General features: G+C 36.8%; 1 protein-coding gene across 1 annotated transcript in view; it reads right to left on the bottom strand.

The window, feature by feature from the left end:
- TOPAZ1 (testis and ovary specific TOPAZ 1) overlaps positions 1-23,604 on the bottom strand; it is a 101,001-nt gene that overhangs the window by 5,421 nt on the left and 71,976 nt on the right. Inside the window, exons 16-18 of the mRNA XM_047100321.1 lie at positions 23,221-23,386; positions 5,573-5,737; positions 3,670-3,873 (exon numbers count right to left, since the gene is read on the bottom strand). Of these exons, the coding sequence (XP_046956277.1) occupies positions 3,670-3,873; positions 5,573-5,737; positions 23,221-23,386 (535 nt within the window). The remainder of the gene's footprint in view (positions 1-3,669; positions 3,874-5,572; positions 5,738-23,220; positions 23,387-23,604) is intronic.

Consider the following 23,604-nt stretch of genomic DNA (forward strand, 5'->3'; position numbering starts at 1 on the left):
TCATTTTAACTGACAGCACTACCTTTGAAATCAGGTATACTGACTCCTACATTAGGTGAAGGGCTCTGGCAATCACCCCAGCCTCTGACTCCAGATCTCGGATTCCTAACTACTAGGGAGTTCCACTCCCTAGGTCGCTTGCAGGATTAACATACTACTGACTCATTAACTTTCTGACTATTGATAGGTATAATTTACATACATTCTTGTTTTACTTTGCTGACCGGAAGAGGAAAACAAAAAATAACAAACTGAGTAGAAATTTACCAACATCATTTTTCCTCTAAAAGCAAGTATGAAAAGAAAAATATTCCTATTCAGTTTTAGGGGAGGGAAACATACTGGAAAGACACACTAACATCTCCCCTTCCTGACTTTTTGGCTGAGAGAAAATCAGTATTTTTAGGACTAGGAAGAACAAATCAGGAGCATCAGGAAGGCAATTTTACTGTCCTTGGACAGTTTCTTTATGATTAGTTTGAAAATAAAAGCAGAGCCAAGCCATTAAGAAAGGGAAAGACAACTGACAGACTGGAAAAAAAATATATTTGAAATTCATGTATCTGACATGGGACTTGCATCCAGAGAGAGTGTGTGTGTGTGTGTGTGTGTGTGTGTGTGTGTGTGTGTGTGTTGTGTGTGTTGTGTGTGTGTATATGTACATATATGTATATATATGTATATTATGTGCATGTATTCTTACAACTCAATAATAAAAAAAATTTAAAAATGTGCAAAGAAAAAAATGGGTAAAGGATTTAACAGACATTTATCCAGAGAAAATACACAAATGGCTAATAAGTACTTGAAAAAGTCACTAGGATCATGCAAATCAAAACCACAATGAGATACCACTTTATATCCACAGGAAGTCTAAAATAAAAAACACAGTGTAACAAGTGTTGGTGAGGATGTGAGGAAACTGGAAATCTCAAATTTGGGTAGTGGGTATATAAATACAAAATGATACTGCATCTTTGGAAAAGCAGATTTGGCAGTTTCCTAAAATGCTAAAAACAGATTTATATGAGCCAGCCACTTTGATCCCAAGAGAAATAAAAATATATGTCCACACAAAAACTTGTATGTGAATACAGCAGTGTTATTCATAATAACTAAAAACTAGAAACAACTCAAATGTCCATCAAAGGATGGATGGATAATTCCACACAATGGAATATTATTCAGCAATAAAAAGGAATGAAGTATTGATACACGCTATAACAGGATGAGCCTTGAAAATATTACACTAATTACATGAAGCTAGTCATAAAAAACTACATATTGAAGGATTTCATTTATGTGAAATGCCCCAAATATGCAAATCTACAGAAATAGAGTCAATTAGTTGTTGTCTGGTCAGCAGGAGGCATCCAGGGAATGCTAATATGTTTCCTTTTTGGAGGTGCTGAAGATGTTCTAAAATTAGATTGTGGTGTTGGCTACACAATTCTGTGATTATAATAAACACTAATGCATTGCCTAAATGGCTGAAATTTATGGTATGTGAAATTATTTCAGTAAAGCTACACAAAATATTTTTTAAAAAAGCAAAACAAAGGCATTGGCACCACAGTCTTGAAAAAGCCATCAGCCTAAAATCCAGCACTACTGGACCAATTATAACGCTTTTCTAGAGTGTTAACTATGTGTGAAGATAAACCTAGAGAGTTCCAATGATATCTGAAATGTCAGCATTGTCAGGTAATAAGATGTTTTTGAAGACTGATTGGTGAATATACATTACTCTTTTCATTTTGTAACTCAGGCACATTAAAAATACCAAAAATACTCTTAGCCTTATACCTAACCTGCATAAGTCCCAGTAGTTCACTGCATATGAAATTAGGCATAGATGTATTTAAATTATTATTATCATTTTTAATTTGAGACAGAGAGAGCATGAGTTGGGGAGACAGACACGGGGGGGGGGGAGGGAGAGAGGGGGGGGAGAGAGAGAGAGAGAGAGAGAGAGAGAGAGAGAGAGAGAGAGAGAGAATCCCAAGCAGGCTCCACACTCAGTGTGGTTGCACGAACTATGAATACCTTAAGACCACTGTAAATGGGTGAACTGAATTTGAATTATATCTCAATAAAATTGTTAATAAAAATTTTTACAAATGATTAAGTTTAGCTGCTTTAAAACAGAATTTTATTTCCAACTAAGAAACAGAGATTCATAGAAATCTCATCTAAGTGTTTCCAAGTTTATGTTTTGTTCCTATGGCAGAGAAACACCTTCTATGGCATGGTCCCCAAATCGCACAATTATTTTGAAAATAAATAACCCCACTGATTCTAAAAACTAAAATAAAGAAGTTACAGCAAAAACTAGTATATATATACTTTGTGTGTGTGATTTCTAGTAATCTGCAGGGAAATAGTGTAAGGAGTTGAAACATAAGTTGAAATGAGGTGTTTATGAATAAACAAATCTACGTTTCCTCTGAATTTCTGATCATTTTAAAAAATTGTTTTTAATTTTATTTATTTATTTTGAGAGGGGGGAGGCAGAGAGAGAGAGAGAGAGACAGAGAGAGAGACAGAGAGAGAGAGAGAGAGAGAGAGAGAGATCCCAAGCAGGCTCCATGCTGTCAGCACAGAGACCAATGTGGGGCTTGGTCCCTCAAAACGTAAGATCATGACCCAAACTGAATCAAGAGTCAGGCGCTTAACTCACTGAGCCACCCAGGTGCCCCTAAAAAAATTCTGCTTTTAAAACTTCTTTTGATTGTAACCTACAATAAGAGGTACATTTTACATATTGACCTGGTACACATATATGGATATATGTAACTGAAATGAAAATTTTATCAAATAATACTTCATCTTACCACCTGTAATGTATGCTAATGTTTTCTTTCCTATTTCATTGGGGAAAAGTTACCACCTGCTAAACAGCTGGTAGCGTGAAAAACACTCCCAAGTTCAGAGAGGTTTCTGGGCTGGCAGGGGTGGCTGGGATGTTTGGCAAATCTGGCACAGCGGTGACATGCAGTAGGCACTCAAATGTTTGTCAGATACGTGGCAGTGATAGAAACGTAAATTTAGGACAAACTACTGCAGGAAGGCAGAAGTGTTTTCTCGATCTCGACTCTACAAGAAATTACTTCCAATTCAAATACCTATGAGGTGGCTGGGACTAGAGAAAGCATTAGTTTTCCAGGCTTATTGGTTAGAGAGAAACAACTGTAAATAGATTAATAAAGTTCTTTTACTAGGAACCACGTGAAAAACCTATGTGTCGTGTTCATTGTAATGGCAGCCTCTGTACTTCTTATGTGGCCTGCTATAAAATATTCTAACTTATGAATTATAAAGATCACGGATATAGCAGGGATGAATAAAATATATAAATATTCCTATTGTTTTACTCCTATATATTTATAAGCTATGTCAACTGGTTGAAATTCTTTCATTTATTTCCTTTGTGCACCCTCAAGTGGGCATACTAATGTGCAAAGAAATAAAGATATAGTAATTAGAAACGAGAAAGAACACGTTTCAAAAGAGAGAACAAATCTGTGTACACCATTATCTTTGACTGTGTATCAACTGCTCCTTTTACATATTTAAATGCCTAGTCATAGACACTATGCAAGGATTCTTGGTTAGAAAATCGAAGTCAAAACCAAGATTTCAAATATAAATTTTTAAAATGCAACTTACTTTTGTAGTGGGTTCTGGCTTTGAGCCATAAACAACTCCTTCCCAAAGAAGTAATTAATCTTCTAAGAAAGGAGAGCTCAATAGGGATGTTCTTTGAAATCATGAAGTCTGCCACGGAGGATGACATACCAAGACTGTTGCTTTCTATACAGGCATCTAGAAGTTTATTAAAAAGAAGGCTGTACTGTGAGACCTCCACAGTTTCTGGAAAACAAAAAGGATATAATGAAATCAATCTATCTTAGTCTCTCAATCTTCCCTCTCTCACTGCTTTTCTTTTCCCTTTGCTCCTGTTGGGATTTTCCTACCCACTATGGGAGTCACAGTCGCTAAAATGCAATCATATATTCTCTAAGAAACAAGCATTCAACAAAAGAAACCTCCTTCATTTACTTTGGAACAAAGAAGAAGAAAGGAACCTTGTAACAATGTGGGTGAAACCAGAGGGTATTATGCTAAGTGAAGTAAGTCAGGCAGAGACAGATACCTGTTTTCACTCCTATGTGGAATTTGAGACACTTAAGACCATGGGGGAACAGTAGAGAAAAAAAAAGTTACAAATAGAGAGGGAGGCAAACCATAAGAGACTCTCAAATACAGAGAACAAACTGAGGGTGGATGGGGAGGTGGGGGCAGGGGACACTGGACGATGGGCACTGAGGAGGTAACTTGTTGGGATGAGCACTGGATGTTGTGTGTAAGTGATGAATCACGAGAATCTACTCCTGATGCCAAGAGCACACTGTATACGTGTATGTTAGCGAAGGTGACAATAAATTATGCTTAAAAAAAAAAAGGAAGCTTGACAACTATCGCAGAGGCTACATTAACACCGCTGTCTGTGATTCCACCTGCGACTGCATCTGCTCTCCCAAATGAATGACTTGCACAGTTCTGTTTGCACTGTCTACAGTTCAGACCTCAGACTTAATTTCCCATGACTAAAAATAAACCACCACCTCTAATATTCTCTCTCAAATTAAAAACAAATCCTTTATTAGGTATTTATCCTTCTTTCAATTCCTCACTTAGAAGAAAGTGAAGTCACCTTGGAGACTGTGAAATCTTTTATTCCCTGTACTGTCAGTTCAATCTATGACCTAGATTTTGGTCTTTATCACTTCATCTGTAGCATCCTTTAGTGATCCAGGCCTAAGCAAGAAGTTAATCTCCTTACCTTTTAGTCTCTTCCTAAACATCTCCACCAATGGAACTTTCCTAGAACATGTACTCTGATAAAGCACTGTGGGAGGCCCTCAGGTTAACATTCTCATGAAGTGGCAACTTGCCACTCTGAAAGCATTACTCAGGTTCATTTTGATCCAAAGCTTTTGCTCATGTTTCCCTTAACATGGACCCCCTCTGGTCTACATAAAACTTGAGTGTCAGGATTCGAGAACACTACCTACTATTGTCCACATTAATATTCTCTTTCTTTGAACTTGTCATTTCTTCCATTTATTTCATATTTTCCTATGTTCCAAGGTAATGGAAACTAAGCTCTGTATTTAATGTTAAGTAATAAAAGAAAAAGTATTCTTCATTATTCTAATGCAATGAATTCTTTTACGACACAAAACTTGCTGGGGCATTATTGTTTGCTGCTGACCTGACAGAGAGGGAAAGGGGACTGATGAAAACAGTTGAGGGAGGGAATGGCTGACAACCCAAAGGTAAGCATCTCTGCTTTTGAAAAAACAAAAACAAAAACAAAAACAAAAAAACAACAAAAAAGAGAAAGAAAAAAGAAAAACATATTGAATTTGCAGAGAACACATTTTACAGAAAATAATTTCATTAAAAATATATGCTGGAATATAAAACTCAACCAAAACAGGTGGAGAATGGTTTCTTATTTAAACACCAGATGGACATGAGAATTGAGGCTTTTAAAAAAACATACCTTGAGAATTTTGAAAACCTGGTAGATTTTGCAAAACTTCAAATGTCTGTCTATAAAGGCTCTTGGCTAAGATTTCATGTGCAATTGTACAGAGCAGATTATGTCGATTGAGTACATCCAGTCTATCACAAGGCCACAGCGGTGTATTGATGATCCATTCTGATTCTTCCAAAAAGAAAAAAGTACTAACACTTTATACTATGTAAATTACACTTAAGAGTATAATTACAACCAATGTTTTCAAATATGTTTTGTTAAGTATCAAAATTTATGTGTATTCAGAAACGATAACAGTAACTCAAATTTATTAGAAACAACTTGTATAGTAATGGTCACTATCCTAAGGGGATACAAACGAATGAGTACTTTGTTATACTTATTTTTTAATTTTTCATTTTTCTAAGTGTACTAACTCAGTTTTTAACTCTAAGGTTAATGTTTATTTTTACATGACAAAAATGTTTCTTTTGTAGTAAATTATTTGTTATAATGTAAAATATTTGTGTGGACAAGCTTAACAATTTTATAATAAAGAATACATAAATTAATTAGTTTTTGGCATTTTGGGGAACAGCTTCCCCCCCCAATTTCTTACATAATTTTTATTACAAGATAGTTGATATGTGCACAATATATAATGTAAGTTATAAAAGCAAAATAACAAACTTTTATGCACGCTTCACACAGCTTAAAAAAAAGAGAATATTACCTATAATGCTGAAGTTCCTTAATTTCTGCCTTGATTTGCACATTGAGAAAAACAATAGGAGACTATCATACAGAACACTGAGGTACTAAAATATTAGAAATGTCAATATTTTATCATTTGCCTAATTCTCTCAATCATCATACACCAGATACATAAATGAAATGCTGTTATAACACTTAAATCATATTTCCCTGTTTTTTAACTGTACTAAGTATAGGAGTCATGTTTTCTTTTTCTTTGGGGGCCTTCCCAGCACGGTGAATACAAAAAGTATTGAAGGGAGATTTGGTAATTCATGTACACAAATGCCAAAATAAAGGCTTAATTACCCAGTATAACTTTAAAACAGGAGCTAGTTTTTAAATTAGTAGAGCCCATCTGACACACTGATTGACTGACTGAATTGCCTTATGCTATGTGTTAGGCAATGTTTTACAAATATTGGTGCTTTATGAATCTTAGCTCATTTAAACAGATATTTCCATTAATTTACTTCCAAATCTGCTTAAACTTTACTTTATAGAGAAATTTAAATGAACTTGTTATCTTTTGAAAGACTGCATAAATCATTGGTTAAGCATAATTCCCATTTCCCCTCATAATTCCCCAAAGTAAAACCGCTAAATCACCATTCCTTATAAACTGAATTTTATTTTTATCAAATAAGTTCAATTGTTTTTTGTTAATGATCTATCTGGTAGATATGTCACACTTACAAAAAGTAGACTATGTGGACCTTTCTCACAACAATTGCACTGTTCTTTAGTACTCATTTTTTATTGTTAAGGTAGAATAATGGTCACAGTTTTTGAAAGAATAGATGGTATTTTAGGAGCTTCATTTTGAAATCTTACCAAATTGTGTAGCTATATTAAAAACTCTGAATAAGCTGGTCATTTTATGTACTAAAGTTAACTGAAACTGGTAATTGGGTAGTAATTTCGACTTTTAACTAATCCACCCCATTCACAACTCTATCAGCATAAACACTTTTGAGAAATTTTATAAGACCTCTTATGAGAATTAAATTTTCAAAAACAAAAACCAGTTTACTAGTGTACTTTAATACTAGTTTTATGGTGATAGAAGTCCTTATTGCATTAACCCTCATGTTTTTCACTCTTCGATGGTTGGGAATATTTTCCATTTGTCTAAAAAGTCTGAATCAAAATGCAAGCAAATTTTCTATAATAGCCATTCTTTATCCACTCACCTTCCAACATATGCATATTTAGTCATTTGACTCATGCAAGATTTTGAATACAAGGCACTGAGAATATGAAGACTATTAATATGAAGATGGTCTGCAGTGAATGAATTTCCAGGCTAGTCAGTGAGACTATCAAATAACTATCCTTGACTACCATAGTGAATGCTACATATACCATAAAGAATATCTAAAGATACCTTTCTCCTTTTAATATATACATTTAACATAATCCCAATCAAATTTCCTTACAGAACTATATGAAAAATTCAATAGCTGAAATTCATCTAAAAGAATAAGCACTTGAGAATGTGAACAATAATTTGGAAAAGAGGAGTAAAAGTGGTGTTGCCTAAATAGATATTACAGATATTCTAAAGCTACATTAACTAAAAAGAGTTTGGTGCTACCATAGAAACAGATCCCTGGGAGAGAAGACAAGTATAGAAACACACCTAAGCAGATACAAGATTCTAATAAATGATAAAAGTGGCATTTTAAATAAGTGAGTAAAGGGTGAGTTGGGACATTTTGGGGAAATAAATACAATTTTGTTCCCATTTCATATCAAAATTTAAAACTAGTAATGAATGAAAAAATTTGAAGAACATGGGTAAATATATAATTTTGAGATAGCTAAGGAGTGCCTAAACCATGATACAAAACAAAAAGTCATGGGAATAAAAGGTATAGCAAAGGGAATATAGTCAACGGTATTGTAATAGTGTTGTATGGTGACAGACGTATAGCTGTGGTGAACATAAGCATAATGTATAGAGATGTTGAGTCACTATGTCACTATGTCGTACACTTGAAACTAATGTAACATTGGTGTCAGGTATACTAAAAAAAAAATATTAAAAAAATAAAAAGCTATACTAAAAAGAGAACACTAAAAAAATAAAAACAGTTTATGTTAGGTAGAAAAAATGTCAGGTGGACAACAGAAGAAAAACAAAAATGCAAAAAAAATCATAAAGTTAAAGGAAAATGAAAAGCTGAGAAAAATATGTGCAAATATCCAACAGATGAAGGACTAATATCTTTAATATGTAAAACTATCATAATACAAAGGGACATAATTTACAGTATAATATTTTCTAAGTGTGATACATACATCATTGATGATAAGTACCTGAACTGATTTTTAGATCACATTATAATGTTAATAACCTATTTGATTGTGTACTATAAAAACTGTAACAATAAAAGAGTGCATCAAGTATAAAATCCACATTAAACAGGCAATTTCAGAAATACTGTTCAGGATGAGGCCAAGCTGGTTGATTTACTTCTAAAATAATGTTTATTTAAAAAAATTATTTTTTAAAGTTTATTTACTTATTTCTGAGAGAGACAGAGAGAGAGAGTGAAGGAAGGGCAGAGAGAATGAATCCCAAGCAGGCTCTGCATGGTCAGCGCAAAGCCCGATGTGGGGCTGAAACTCACGAAGTGTGAGATCATGAGATCATGATCCGAGCTGAAACCAAGAGTCGGACGCTTAACCAACTGAGCCACCCAGGTGCCCCTAAAATAATGTTTATTTAAAAAATATAAACCATCACAGAGGTGCCTGTGTGGCTCAGTTGGTTAAGCGTCAGACTTAGGCTCAGGTCATGATCTTGCAGTCTGGAAGTTTGAGCTCCCTGTTGGACTCTGCACTGACAGCTCAGAGCCTGGAGCCTACTTGGCATTCTGTGCATCCCTTTCTCTCTTCCCCTCCCCTGCTTGCATTCTGTCTCTCTCTCTCTCAAAAATAAACATTATATATATATATAATATATATATGTGTGTGTATGTACACACACACACACACAATCACTACAAAAAATTAAAACAGAGAAGTATAAAGAAGAAGTTAACAAAAATTGAATATCCCATCACTGAAAATGACCAGTGTTCACATTTGGTGAAAATTACCTGGGAAAGAAGTGTTAATGACCTAAATAATGGCTATGCCTACATAAGTAGTTATAAGTGAAACTGCTGTATGAAAACAGAGATTAAACATGGCCTGGCCTAACATAACACTGTTCTGAACAGAGCTATCCACTGATTGAAAATAAAGATGATGCAGTTTTTAAATATTAACATTGTTTATATGCTTATATTAGTACTGCAGTGGCAGTCACTGGTCTAGGTGTTCAAGCTAAACTTTATGCTATATTTCCTATATAAAAAAGGGTAACACTTTCCTAAATAAACAAAAAAACACACACACATCTATGCTTTAAACAAGTCTAGCCTGAAACAATATAGATGGACCTTGAGAGCATTAGGCAAAGTGAAGTAAGTGAACACTGCATGATCTCACTGGTATGTGAAATCTTAGAATCATAGAAAAAGAGATTGGATTTGTGGTTACCAGAGGTGGGGGTGAGGGTGGGGAAATGGATGAAGGTGGTCAAAAGGCACAAACTTCCAGTTGTAAGGAATACTGGAGATGTAATGTACCATAACACGGTGACTATAGTTAACATTGCTGTATAACATCCAGGAAAGTTGTTGAGAGTAGATCCTAAGAGTTCTCATCACAAGGGAAAAAATGTATTTTTCTTTTTTTTTTCTATCTATAGGAGATGATGGATGTTAACTATATTGTGCCAATCACAATTCACAACATATATGTCATTATGCTATACTCCTTAAACTTACACAGTGCTGTATGTCAATTACATCTCAACAAAACTAGAAAAAAAAATCTAAAACAAAAACATCTCCAGCCATTTCCTCCCTAGGAAGGTACAAAGAGAGTTAAATGTAGAAAATCCATAAATAATACATAATAAAAATGGTAATGCTTGTAGCACTGGTTAACAAACTAGGGGAGTGACTTGAGGAAGTGTGGTTTAGGGATACAGGGGAGGTGTGAGAAATGCCCACACAAGAGAGCTATAGGGTAGTGGTCTTCAAAGTGAGGTCCCAGACTACCATCATCATCAGTAACCTCTGAGAACTTGTAAGAAATGCAAATTCCCAGGACCCATCCCAGATTTAATGAATCAGAAAATCTGGGAATGGACCAAGCAATCTGTGTTTTAACAATCTTTCAGGGTGTTCTGATGGCCAACTTTGAGAACTACTGTCTCAGATTTATAAAAACAAGATCAGAATCACCACTTTGCTCAGGTGGCTGATTAGGTCAGATCCAGGTCTGTTTCTGTGGTTTGTGCTTCCTCCCTGGTTGCAATTTTACAAAGTCCACTTAAATGAAAGATTAGGGAAATAACAGTGGTATAAGGTTTTAATATATGGACTCTGCAATCAGACCTAGATTGGAATTGCTGTGTGATCTTCTCTGTGCCTCAGCGCCTTCATCTTGGGATACCATCATCTACTTAACAGGGTTAGTGTTGATTAAATGAGATGACACAAGTAACACACTTAGCACAATGCTTGGTATATAGCAAATAATTACATTATTATTAAATCAATAATGAAGAGATATATTAAAATTTGAAAACAGACCAAGAGGGGCGCCTGGGTGGCTCAGTCAGTTAAATGTCTGACTTCGGCTCAGGTCATGATCTCGCAGTTTGTGAGTTCGAGCCCCGCGTCGGGCTCTGTGCTGACAGCTCAGAGCCTGGAGCCTGCTTTGGATTCTGTGTCTCCCTCTCTCTGACCCTCCCCCACTGTGCTCTGTCTCTCTCTATCAAAAAATAAATAAATGTAAAAAGAAAAAAAATTAAAAAAAAAAAGAAAACAGACCAAGAACATGAATAATCCACAAAAGAATAAGTAAAAATGGTAAAAAGGGGAAAGAGTTAAATTTTCTAATAAGCAATTAAATGCAAAGTAAAGCAACAAATATCACTTTTCTCTGTCAAACTAGCAAAGAGAAAAGAAAAATAGTATTCAAAAAATAGTATTGGTGAGGGTGTTTCATAACATGCATCTTCACATGCTGGTAAGACTAATTACTACAAACTTTCTAAAGGTGTAGGGTACTTTTATATTCCACTTGCAGAGATAAGACCTGGAATGGAAAGTATTGAATGGCCAGATTAGGGATTGCATAGACTGGAAAGTACCAGTCTGTCTGACAACTAAAAACCATAATATTCGGCACTAACTCTTGGACTGTTTATATGCACCTATGACCCCTAAAAGGTCAATGTCTTTATAGAAGAGATACCTATGTAATAGTTCTCTAGGATTTTCTTACAAAGGGAGGGCTTCTAATAAACTCAAGATAACTTGATGCAAATCTGAATGGGAATAAGGGCAAATCTACCAACATTTACCAAAAAGCTTTAAACTGCCTTATCCTTTAACCCAGCAATTGTCAGAATTTATCCTAAGGATGTAATATTAGCAGGAATGTTTAGCATGGATTATTATTTATGATGGACATCTGGAAACAAGCTAGATGAAGAAATGTGGGTCTATGGATATATTTACGTATCTACATTTATACACTTATATATATTTTTTCGTAAGATGGAAAACTAAGCATCCCATTAAGTGACGTTATAGAAGAACATTCCTTTACACAGAAGATGTCCACAGAAAGACTGTTCCCTAGGGGCGCCTCGGTGGCTCAGTCGGTTAAGCGTCTGACTTCAGCCCCACTTGGGGCTCTGTGCTGACAGCTCAGAGCCTGGAGCCTGTTTCAGATTCTGTGTCTCCCTCTCTCTCTCTGACCCTCCCCCGTTCATGCTCTATCTCTCTCTGTCTCAAAAATAAATAAACGTTAAAAAAAAAAAAAAAAGAAAGACTGTTCCCTGAACAAAACAATGCAAGGTACAAAAGGAGTCTGTGTAGTAACGTTAACAGTCATTTCTGGGTGGACTGAATAAGGAATCTTTATCATCAGTTTTTCTTATCTATCTTTTCCTACTGGTTGCTAATGAACATGTGTTACTTATGTTGAGGCAATAAAATTTATTTTAAAGGTCAAAGGCAGCTTCTCAATAAATGGCATAACTTTTTACAAAATGTATATTCCAGGGAGTTAGGACACTTATTTTCCAGCCTCTAAGCCATGATTATAAATTATGGTTTAAAGGCTTTTTTTTTCTTTTTTTTTTTTTTTTACTCTGGTAAGGGGAGAAGGCAGGAATTTATTGTTCATTTGCCAAGATACAAGCTACTAGTGCTGAGAGTTTTAAATGTCAAACTGAAAAGCTAAAACAATAGATTTCTCATCATAAAGTCTGCCACTAACTAAAATGAGTAAAATATTCTGCATTTCTCCAACACAAGTAATTTATAACCCTTCTATAAAAAGTGTAGTAGGTAGTAAGTGCACAGGTTTTCAAAAGGAAAAAATATAGAGAAATAAGATGGTAGAGGAGCAGGGGGACCCTAAACTTCCCTTGTCCCTTGAACACAGCCAGATAAATATCCAATCATTCTGAGCACCCAAGAAATCGATCTGAGGACTGAGAGAGCAAAACTGCACAACTAGAGGGAGAAAATGGCTACAAAAGGCCACATCGTGGAAGATAGGAGCTACGGAGAGTTGATTTGGGAAAGCAAAGAACTGCAGGTGCTGTGAAGGGGAGGGAGTCCTGATGATGGAGAGATGAGAGAATATAAGAAAGAGAAAGAGGGGGCGGGGGCAGTGCGGAGCGACGAGCACACGCAGGGGACTGCACAAGAAAACTCTTTCCCCAAGACCACTGACTAGGAAAAGGAGAGCAGTGGAGCACAGTCTGAAGCTTTGAAGGTCTGCACCATGGTTGTGCCTTGTGGCCCTGGTGGGGAAAGACTATGAAGACCTGGGAGAGGCCAGCAAGATCTGAGGATTCCCTGGGTCACATGGGAAGAAACAGTTCCCCTGCTAGGAGTACATTTGGCAGTGGCCGCACAGCCTCTGCGGGGACAAAACAACTGGCAGCACCCATGGGTTGCCCTGTTCTCAAGCACAGGAACAAAGACACAAGCAGGGGAAGCAAATCTTGGTGCCAATTTTGTGCTGTGCTTTACAGAAACTCCAAACTGCTGAGCTGTATCGTGACCATTTTTCTATAACAAACCAGCAAATGCAATAGTACAGTGAAAGCCTCCCCCAGAGGGTCAGCACGGGTCCGAGCAGCTTGGATCTCTGAAATTTGGAGTTTTGAAACCCACCTGTGTGCCTGAGATAAAACACAGGAATACAGTGTCACCTGGCAGGTAGACAGCTCGGACACTGGCAGGGTGAAGGCAGGAATCTGACAGAAGCTGGGGACACAAAAGGGGTGAATATCTGCTCTTCTGTGCCAGCTTCCTAAAGAGTGGTGGGTGTGAGCCTCCTGCTCTGGGGAAGGAGGAGAGAGCAGGGCTAAGCCATTACCCTCCCTCCCCCACACCGGCACTGATGTCCTTGAGTGAGCAAAACAGTGCTACCCAGTGTAGGCAAGAGCAGCTTACACCAAGGCCCTGCTGTGCATCTCCACTGAGGCAAGTCCACCTGAGAATCATCACTGCAGGCCCCACCATCATGGGACCAGCACAAACCCCTCTTATGCACTAAGTCTACTGATCATAGAGTGCTGCAAAGCTTCAGCTCTAGGGGAGATAGGATCCAGCTGCCTTTTTTTTTTTTTTTTTGATCTAGTTTCTTTTAATAAGCAGACCAAAATACACCTAGGATCTAGCTTCCTTCCTTTCTTTCTTTTTTTTGAACTTCTTCTTAATATAGCCATTACTCTCAGGAGCAGGAATACGACAAGCTTTCCTAACAATCCCCCCCCCCCCCCCACACACACACCCAGTGACTCAGACAAAATGACAAGATGGATGAATTCACACCAAAAGAAAGAACAGGATGAAATCATGGCCAGGGATTTAATCAATACAAATATAAGTAAGATGTCCAAATCAGAATTTAAAATAATAATTATAAGGACACTAGCTGGGCTTGAGAAAAGCATAGAAAACACTAGAGAATCCCTTACTGCACAGATAAAATAACCTAAAAACTAGTCCAGTCAAAATAAAAAAATATTATAACTAAGATGCAAAACCGACTGGGTGTAATGACAACAAGGAAGCAGAAGAACAAATGAGTGATACAGAAGATAAAATTATGGGAAATACTGGAGCTGAAAAAAAGAAGGAAAGAAAGGTACCGGATTATGGATGTAGACTTAGGGAACTCAGTGACTCCTTAAAGCACAACAACATTCCTATCATAGGAGTCCCAGAAGAAAAAGAGAAAGAGAAAGGAGCAGAAAGTTTATACGAGCAAATTATAGCTGAAAACCTCCCTAATCTAAGGAAGAACACAGATCCAAATGCATTAGAACCACAGAGAATTCCCATTAAATTCAACAAAAGCCAGTCATCACCAAGACCCCTCATAGTGGAATTTACAAAATGCTCATATAAAGAAGGAATCCTGAAAGAAGCAAGGGTAAAAAAAAATCCTTAACCTGCAAAGCAAGACAGATTGGTTTGCAGCAGATCTGTCCAGAAACTTGGCAGGCCGGAAGAGAATGGCACGATATACTCAATGTGCTAAATGGGAAAAGTATGCAGCCAAGAATACTTTACGCAGCAAGGCTGTCACGCAGAATACAGGAAAGACAGTTTCCCAAACAAAAACTAAAGGAGTTCATGACCACTAACCCAGCCCTGCAAGAAATATTAAAGGGGACTCTTTGAAGTGGGAAAAAAAGAGCAAAAGCATAAAGACTAGAAAGGAAGAGAGAACATCACCAGAAACACCAACTTTATAGATAACACAATGTCACCAAATTGACATCTATCAATAATAGGTCTAAATATAATGGACTAAAAGCTCAAATCAAAGGACACAGGGTATCAGAATGGATAAACAAACAAGACCCATCTACGTGGTGCCTACAAGAGGATCACTTTATTTTATTTTATTTTTTTTAAACTTCTTTTTTTGTTTATTTATTCATTTTTGAGAGACAGAGCATGAGCAGGGGAGGGGTAGAGAGAGAAGGAGACACAGAATCCAAAGCAGGCTCCAGGCTCTGAGCTGTCAGCACAGAGCCCAATGCGGGGCTTGAACTCAAGAACCGAGAGATCATGACCTGAGCTGAAGTGGGACGCTCAACCTACTGAGCCACCCAGGCGCCCCTAAGAGGATCACTTTAGACCTAAAGACACCTACAGACTGAAAGTGAGAGGATGGATAATGATTTATCATGCTAACAGATGCCAAAACAAAGCCAGAGTAGCCATACTTAGACAAACCAGATTTTAAACCAAAGACTGTAATGTGAGATGAAGAAGAGCATTATACCATAATTAAGGGACCTACCTATCAAGAAGATCTAACAATTGTAAACATTTATGCGCCCAAATATATAAATCAATTAATAACAAACATAAAGAAACCCAGTGATAATAATACAATAATAGTAAAGGACTTTAACATGCCACTTACAACAATGGATAGATCATCTAAGCAGATCAACAAAGAAACAATAGCCTTGAATGACACACTGGACCAGATAGACTTAACAGATATATTCAGAACTCTTCATCCTAAAGCTGGAGTATACACATTCTTCTCGAGTGACCATGGAACATTCTACAGATTAGATCACATACTGGATCACAAATCAGCTCTCAACAAGTACAAAAAACTGAGATCATACCATACGTATTTTCAGACCACAGCGTTATGAAACCTGAAGTCAGCCATAAGAAAAAATTTGGAAAGACTGCAAATTATTGGAGACTAAACTCCTACTAAAGGATAAATGGGATAACCAGGAAATTAAAGAAGAAATTTAAAAAAATACATGGAAGCAAATGAAAATGAAAACATGATAGTCCAAAACCTTTGGGATATGGCAAAGGTGGTCCTAAGAGGGAAGTATACCGTAATACAGGCCTACCTCAAGAAGTAAGACATGCCTCAAATAAACAACTTAAGGGGCACCTGGGTGGCTCAGTCGGTTAAGCCTCCGACTTCGGCTCAGGTCATGATCTCGCAGTCCGTGAGTTCGAGCCCCACGTCGGGCTCTGTGCTGACCGCTCAGAGCCTGGAGCCTGTTTCGGATTCTGTGTCTCCCTCTCTCTCTGACCCTCCCCCATTCATGCTCTGTCTCTGTCTCAAAAATAAATAAACGTTAAAAAAAAAAAATTAAAAAAAAAAATAAACAACTTAAATTACACCTAAAGAGGGTAGAAAAGGAACAGCAAATAAAGCCTAAATCCAGCAGAATAGAGGAAGTAATAATGATTTGAGCAGAAATAAATAAAATAGAAACAAACAAAAAAAACCAGTAGAACAGATCAATGAAACTAAGAGCTGGTTCTCAGAAAGAATTAATAAAATTGATAAACCCCTAGTCAGACTTATCAAAAATAAAATAAACAAATAAAGTCACAAATGAAAGAGGAGCGATCACAACCAACATCACAGAAATATAAAATTATGAGAATATTACAAATTATATGCCAACAAACTGGTCAATGTGGAAGAAATGGTCAAATTCTTAGAAACACACAAACAACCAAAACTGAAACAGGAAGAAACAGAAAATCTGAACAAACCCAAACCAGCAAAGAAACGGAATCAGTAATCAAAAATCTCCCAACAAATAAAAGTCCTGCGCCAGATGGCTTCCCAGGGAAATTGTACTAGACATTTAAGAGTTAATACCTATTCTTCTCAAACTTCCAAAAAACAGAAATGAAAGGAAAACTTCCAAATTCATTCTATGAGGACAGCATCACCTTGAATCCAAAACCAGACAAAGACCCCACTATAAAGGAGACTTACAGGCCAATATCCCTGATGAACATGGATGCAAAAATTCTCAACAAGATACTAACAAATCAAATCCAACAATACATTAAAAGAATTATTTACCATAATTAAGTGGGACTTATTCCTGGGCTGTAGGGCTGGTTCAATATTTGCAAATCAATGTGATACACCACAATAAAAGAACCATATATCCTCTCAATAGATTAAAAACAAAAAAGCATTTGACAAAACATAGCCTCCACTCTTGACAAAAATGCTCAACAAAGTAGGTATACATGGAACATACCTCAACATCATAAAGGCCATATACAAAAGACCCCCAGCCAATATTATCCTCAGTGGAGAAAAACTGAGAGCTTTTCCTGTATAGCCAGGAAAAAGACAGGGATGTCTACTCTCACCACTGTTACTTACCATAGTATTGGAAGTCTTAGCCTCAGCAATCAGACAACAAAAAGAAATGAAAAGCATCCAAATCGGCAATGAAGAAGTCAAACCTTTGCTCTTTGCAGATGACATGATATTCTATATGGAAAACCTAAAAGACTTCACCAAAAATTGCCAGAACTAATATATAAATTCAACAAAGTTGCAGGATAATAAAATCAATGTTCAGAAATCTGTTGCCATTTCTACACACCAAAAGAAGCAGAAGAAAAATAAATCAAGGAATTTGCAATCCCATTTAAAATTGCACCAAAAACCATAGATACCTTGGAATAAACCTAACAAAAGAGGTAAAAAATCGGTACTCTGAAAACTATAGAACACTTATGAAAGAAATTAAAGAGGACACACCCCTATGTTTATAGCAACACTATCAACAATAGCCAAAGTATGGAAAGAGCCCAAATGTCCATCGATGGATGAATGGATAAAGAAAATGTGGTATATATATACAATGGAGTATTACTCAGCAATCAAAAAGAATGAAATCTTGCCATTTGCAACTACGTGGATGGAACTGGAGGGTATTATGCTAAGTGAAATTAGTCAGAGAAAGACAAAAATCATATGACTTCACTCATATGAGGACTTTAAGAGACAAAACCGATGAACATAAGGGAAGGGAAACAAAAATAATACAAAAACATGGAGGGGGACAAAACAAAAGAGACTCATAAATATGGAGAACAAACTGAGGGTTACTAGAGGGGTTGTGGGAGGGGGGATGGGCTAAATGGGTAAGGGGCATTAAGGAATCTACTGAAATCATTGCTTCACTATATACTAACTAATTTGGATGTAAATTTTAAAAAATAAAAAATCAAGGTTAAAAAAATAAAAAAAAAAAAAAGAAATTAAAGAGGACACAAAGAAATGGAAAAACATTCCATGCTTGTGGATTGAAAGAACAAACATTGTTATAATGTCGATACTACCCAAAGTTGTCTACACATTTAATGCAATCCCTATCAAAATACCACCAGCATTTTTCACAGAACTAGAGCAAACAACCCTAAAATTGGTATGGAACCACGAAAAACCTCCAATAGACAAAGCAATCCTGAAAAAGAAAAGGAAGGGCGCCTGGGTGGCTCAGTCAGGTTAAGCGCCCAACTTTGGCCCAGGTCATGCTCTCATGGTTCATGAGTTCAAGCCCTGTGTCAGGCTCTGTACTGACAGCTCAGAGCCTGGAGCCTCCTTCAGATTCTGTGTCTCCCGTCTCTCTGCTCCTCCCCTGCTCATGCTCTCTCTCTCAAAAATAAATAAACATTAAAAAAAAAAAAAAAAAGAAAAAGGAAAGTGGGAGGCATCACAATTCTGGACTTCAAGCTGTATTACAAAGCTGCAGTTATCAATACAGTATGGTACTGACACAAAAACAGACACAGATCAATGGAACAGAACAGAAAACCCAGAATTAGACCCACAAGTATGTGGTCAACCAATCTTTGACAAAGCAGAAGAGTATATCCAATGGAAAAAAAGACAATCTCATCAGCAAATGGTACTGGGAAAACTGGACAGCAACATGCAGAAGAATGAAACTGGACTACTTTCTTATACCATATACAAAAAGAAATTCAAGATGGATGAAACACTTAAATGTGAGACAGGAAACCATCAAAATCCTAGAGAACACAGCGAGCAACCTCCCTGGCCTCAGTCATTGCAACTTCTTACTAGACATGTCTTCAGAGGCAAGGGAAACAAAAGCAAAAATGAACTATTCGGACCTCATCAAAATAAAAAACTTCTGCATAGCAAAGGAAAACAATCAACAAAACTAAAAGGCAACCTACAGAATGGGATAAGATATTTGCAAATGACATATCTGAGAAAGATAATATCCAAAATCTATTAAGAACTTATCAAACTCAATACCCCCAAAATAAACATTCCAGTTAAGAAATGGGCAGGAGACATTTATAGACATTTTTCCAAAGAAGACATCCAGATAGCTAACAGACACATGAAAAAATGCTCAACATCACTCATCATCAGGGAAATACAAATCAAAACTACAGTGAGATACCACCTCACACCTATCAGAATGGCTAAGATTTACAACACAAGAGACAACACATGTTGGCACGGATGTCTAGAAAGGGAACCCTCTTGCACTGTTGGTGGAAATGCAAACTGGTGTAGCCACTCTGGAGAACTGTATGGAGATTCCTCAAAAATTTAAAAATAGAACTACCCTATGAACTAGCAATTCACTAGTAGGTATTTACCCAAAGGTTACAAAAATACAGATTCGAAGGGGTACATGTACACTGATGTTTATAGCAGCATTATCAACAATAGCCAAACTATGGAAAGAGTCCAAGTGTCTGTCCACTGATGAGTGGATAAAGATGTGGTACAGATATACAATGGAATATTATGCAACCATCACAAAGAATGACATCTTGCCATTTGCAATGATGTGGATGGAGGTAGAGTGTATTATGCTAAGCAAAATAAGTCAGAGAAAGACAAATACCTTATTATTTCACAGATATGTATAATTTAGGAAGCAAAACAGATGAACACAGGGGAAGGGGGAAAAAGAGAGAGGGAAACAAACCATAATAGACTTAAATATTTTTTTTTAATGTTCATTTTTGAGAGAGAGAGGGAGAAAGAATGTGAGCAGGGGAAGGGGGTGGGACAGAGAATCTGAAGCATCCTCTGTGCTGACAGCAAAAGCAGGGCTGGAACCCATAAACCATGAGATCATGACCTGAGCCGAAGTCAAGACACTTAACCAACTAAGCCAGCCAGGCACCCCAAAGACTATCAACAATAGAGGACAAACTGATGGTTGATGAAGGGAGGTGGATGGGTGATGGGCTAAATGGATGATGGGCATTAATAGGAGGGCACTTGTTGTGATGAGCACTGGGTGGTATACGTAGGTGATGAATCACTAAATTCTACTCCTGAAACCAACATTACACTGTATGTTATCTAAATACTATTTCAATAAAAATTTGGAAAAAAATAATTAAAAAAGAAAAATAAAAGGAAAAAATACAGAAAAAGCATATGGAAAAAGTTAATCTGCCTCCTATCCATGTCCTCCAAGCACTAAACTCTTCTTTCCAGAAGCAAACACCATTCTTTGTTTCTTGTGCATCCTTCTAAAAATATTTTAAGGATATAAAAGGAAATACGTGTGTGTCCATCTTATTTACGTTACTGTGGACACTGTTCTGCACATTCCTTTTTTCATCTGGCAACGGATCCTGGAGAACATTCCAAATGATTATCTGTAGATCTGCTTTATTCTACTCCATCATATGGCTATCACACAGTTAATCAACTTGTACTTTCTTAATGAAACATTTAAGTTATGTGGAATCCTTTGTTAGCACTGTGATGGTTAAAAAATATATTCTAGGGGTTCCTGGGTAGCTTACTTGGTTGAACATCTGACTCTTGCCTTTAGTGTGGGTCATGATCCCAGGGTCATGGGATCGAGCCCCAAGTTGGGCTCCATGCTGAGCATGCAGCCTGCTTGAGATCCTCCTCTCTCTCTCTCTCTCTCTCTCTCTCTCTCTCTCTGTCACTCTCTCCTTCATCCCTCTCTCCCTGCTCATGCACACTCTCTCAATCTATCTCTCTCAAAAAAAAAAAGATTGTAGACAACTTACAGTACATACTTGTGTTTGCAGGAGAAATTCCTAGAAATAGAGATGAAACATAAAAGAAAATATGCACTATTAGATTTTAACAGATATTTTGCCAAAAAGCCCCTAAAGACAATGTATGTGAATGCCTGTTTCTCTATACTTTCATGAAAAGTATATCACTAAACTCTTATTTTGCTACTCTGACAGGTATTTTGTAATTTTAATGTATATTTTTATTATGAGTATTGCACTCATGTATTACAAGTGAGATAGAGTCCTTTGTATTTCCTTTCTTGAGAAAGGCCTGTTTACTGCAGAATGCTTTTAACAATAAAATAATTCTGGGGAGAACTTAGTATACTTCTGTGGGTCTTTCTTTTGAAGAAGTAAATTTTTATTTATGAAAATGACTTTCAGTTGAAATTATCCCTGCAAAAGGAAATCCTGTGTTATAACTTACAGAATTTTTAAAGAGAACATTAAAATCGTAAACATTTTAAATCTCCACAGTTCATTTTACACCCTTCACACAAACCCTCCTTCATGCTCTAGTTTGAGAAAGATTGGTTTTTCCAGAATTTTTAGACTGAAATTTCCTATCATAAGGTGACTCACGCTCATTTTTATCAACCATTTTAACCTTTCCATTCTCACCACATCTCTCCTTTCCAACAAAGCTTGTGAGCTCTGGCTCACATCTTGCTAATTTCTATTTTTGTATTTTGGTTACCCCTCCCCACTTAGCAAACTTCACTGGCTATATTTGTTAAGTTGGAGAAAACCCTTTCCAACAAGCTTTTGATCCTGAAGTCCACTCAGAACCTCTGTATTCCATAAACTCTCAGCCCTGAACAAATACAAGGCATTACATATATGTATGCAGTTATTCCATGTATATAATACATAAATTATATATTCATATGTATGTGCATGTATATGTGCTTGTGTGTTAGTGTAAAGATTATCTATTTGCTCTACCTGTGCATATATTCTATCTTTCCACCTAAACCCAGAGATTTTTAATTTCTTTAATGTTTATTTTTTTTTTGAGAGAGAGAGCGAGCGAGCATGAGCGGGGAAGGGGCAGAGAGAGAGGGAGACACAGAATCCGAAGCAGGCTCCAGGCTCTGAGGTGTCAGCACAGATCCTGATGCAGGACTCGAATCCATGGACTGTGAGATCATGACCTGAGTTGTTCAGATGCTTAACTGACTGAACCACCCAGTTGCCCCATAAACCCAGAGATTCTTGAGGTTTCTTCACTGTTATCCCATTTTATCAAATGAAATCTGCCTGATGGTTTAAGCAGCCAAAGGTACCATCATGTAGCATGTTGAGTTACCAGTGTGATCTCTAAGTTTTCATTTACCTCATAGCAAACCAATCTTAATTGCTTCTCCTGGCTTAATTTCATTGTGATTTCTGCTAGATGGATTGACTTACTAGGGAAGTAACCTTGCTTGTCCTGGCTTGAAGTCATGTTTGCCTGTATGTACAAAGGTTAAGAGTTCATGCAGATTATCAATAGGGATTTACCTGCCCCAGTGGTAGCTGAAGCCTGGGCTCCGAAGCTGGACTGTCTGGGTTTGAATCCAGCCTCCACTTCTTACTTGTTGTATCATTTTGGGCAAGTGGCTTAATGTCTCTGACATTTTTTAACTAACAAAAAAAGGGGGTTATACTAATTCCAAACTTGTAGAGTTTCTATGAAAATTAACTGAGATAATTGATGTAAAGCATTTATTAGTATGGTGCCTGGGCTGAAGTAAGAACTAGCTTTTCAACAAAGGGTCATATGATTTTTTCTTTAAAGTGAGGTTAACTTTCTCCTTCCATTTAACACATCAACCACCTTTCCTATGCACATGATCACTAGGGTTTATTAGGTCAAACTGCCATTCACAATTCAACATCAATTTAAGGTAATTACATAGACAAGAATTTGTAACAACAAATTATATTATGCTTACATATATCAGAACTTACCCCTCAATACCCAAATGGCACCATCTAGGCTTCCACTTTTTAGAAAAATTTCTGCTGCAATATTCACAATTTGACATCTTGGTGCTAACTTCTCAGGCCCTGTAAGTCCTTTTAAAGTTGTAAAATGTATTTTCAATTCATATAGTTTATCTAAGACCTTCCTTCCCTAGAGTAAAAGTAAAGAACACTCATTGAATATCATTCATGTAGAGTATCACAGAGGTACAAAATGAGTAATTATATACAAACCAATTATCCGATATTAATCATCCTTCTATACTGATGGTTTTCAAACTGCTCTAAAATCCCTGTTTTCAGTCCCCTCCTGCTTAGCCACAAAGACAGACAGGGAAGGGGAGGAAGCAGGGCTTTGCCTCACTATTA

This window comes from Lynx rufus, unplaced genomic scaffold (assembly GCF_022079265.1).
Source record: "Lynx rufus isolate CCGP_SWC_20201006 ecotype Redwood Valley unplaced genomic scaffold, mLynRuf1.p SCAF_5, whole genome shotgun sequence".
NCBI classification, from domain to species: domain Eukaryota; kingdom Metazoa; phylum Chordata; class Mammalia; order Carnivora; family Felidae; genus Lynx; species Lynx rufus.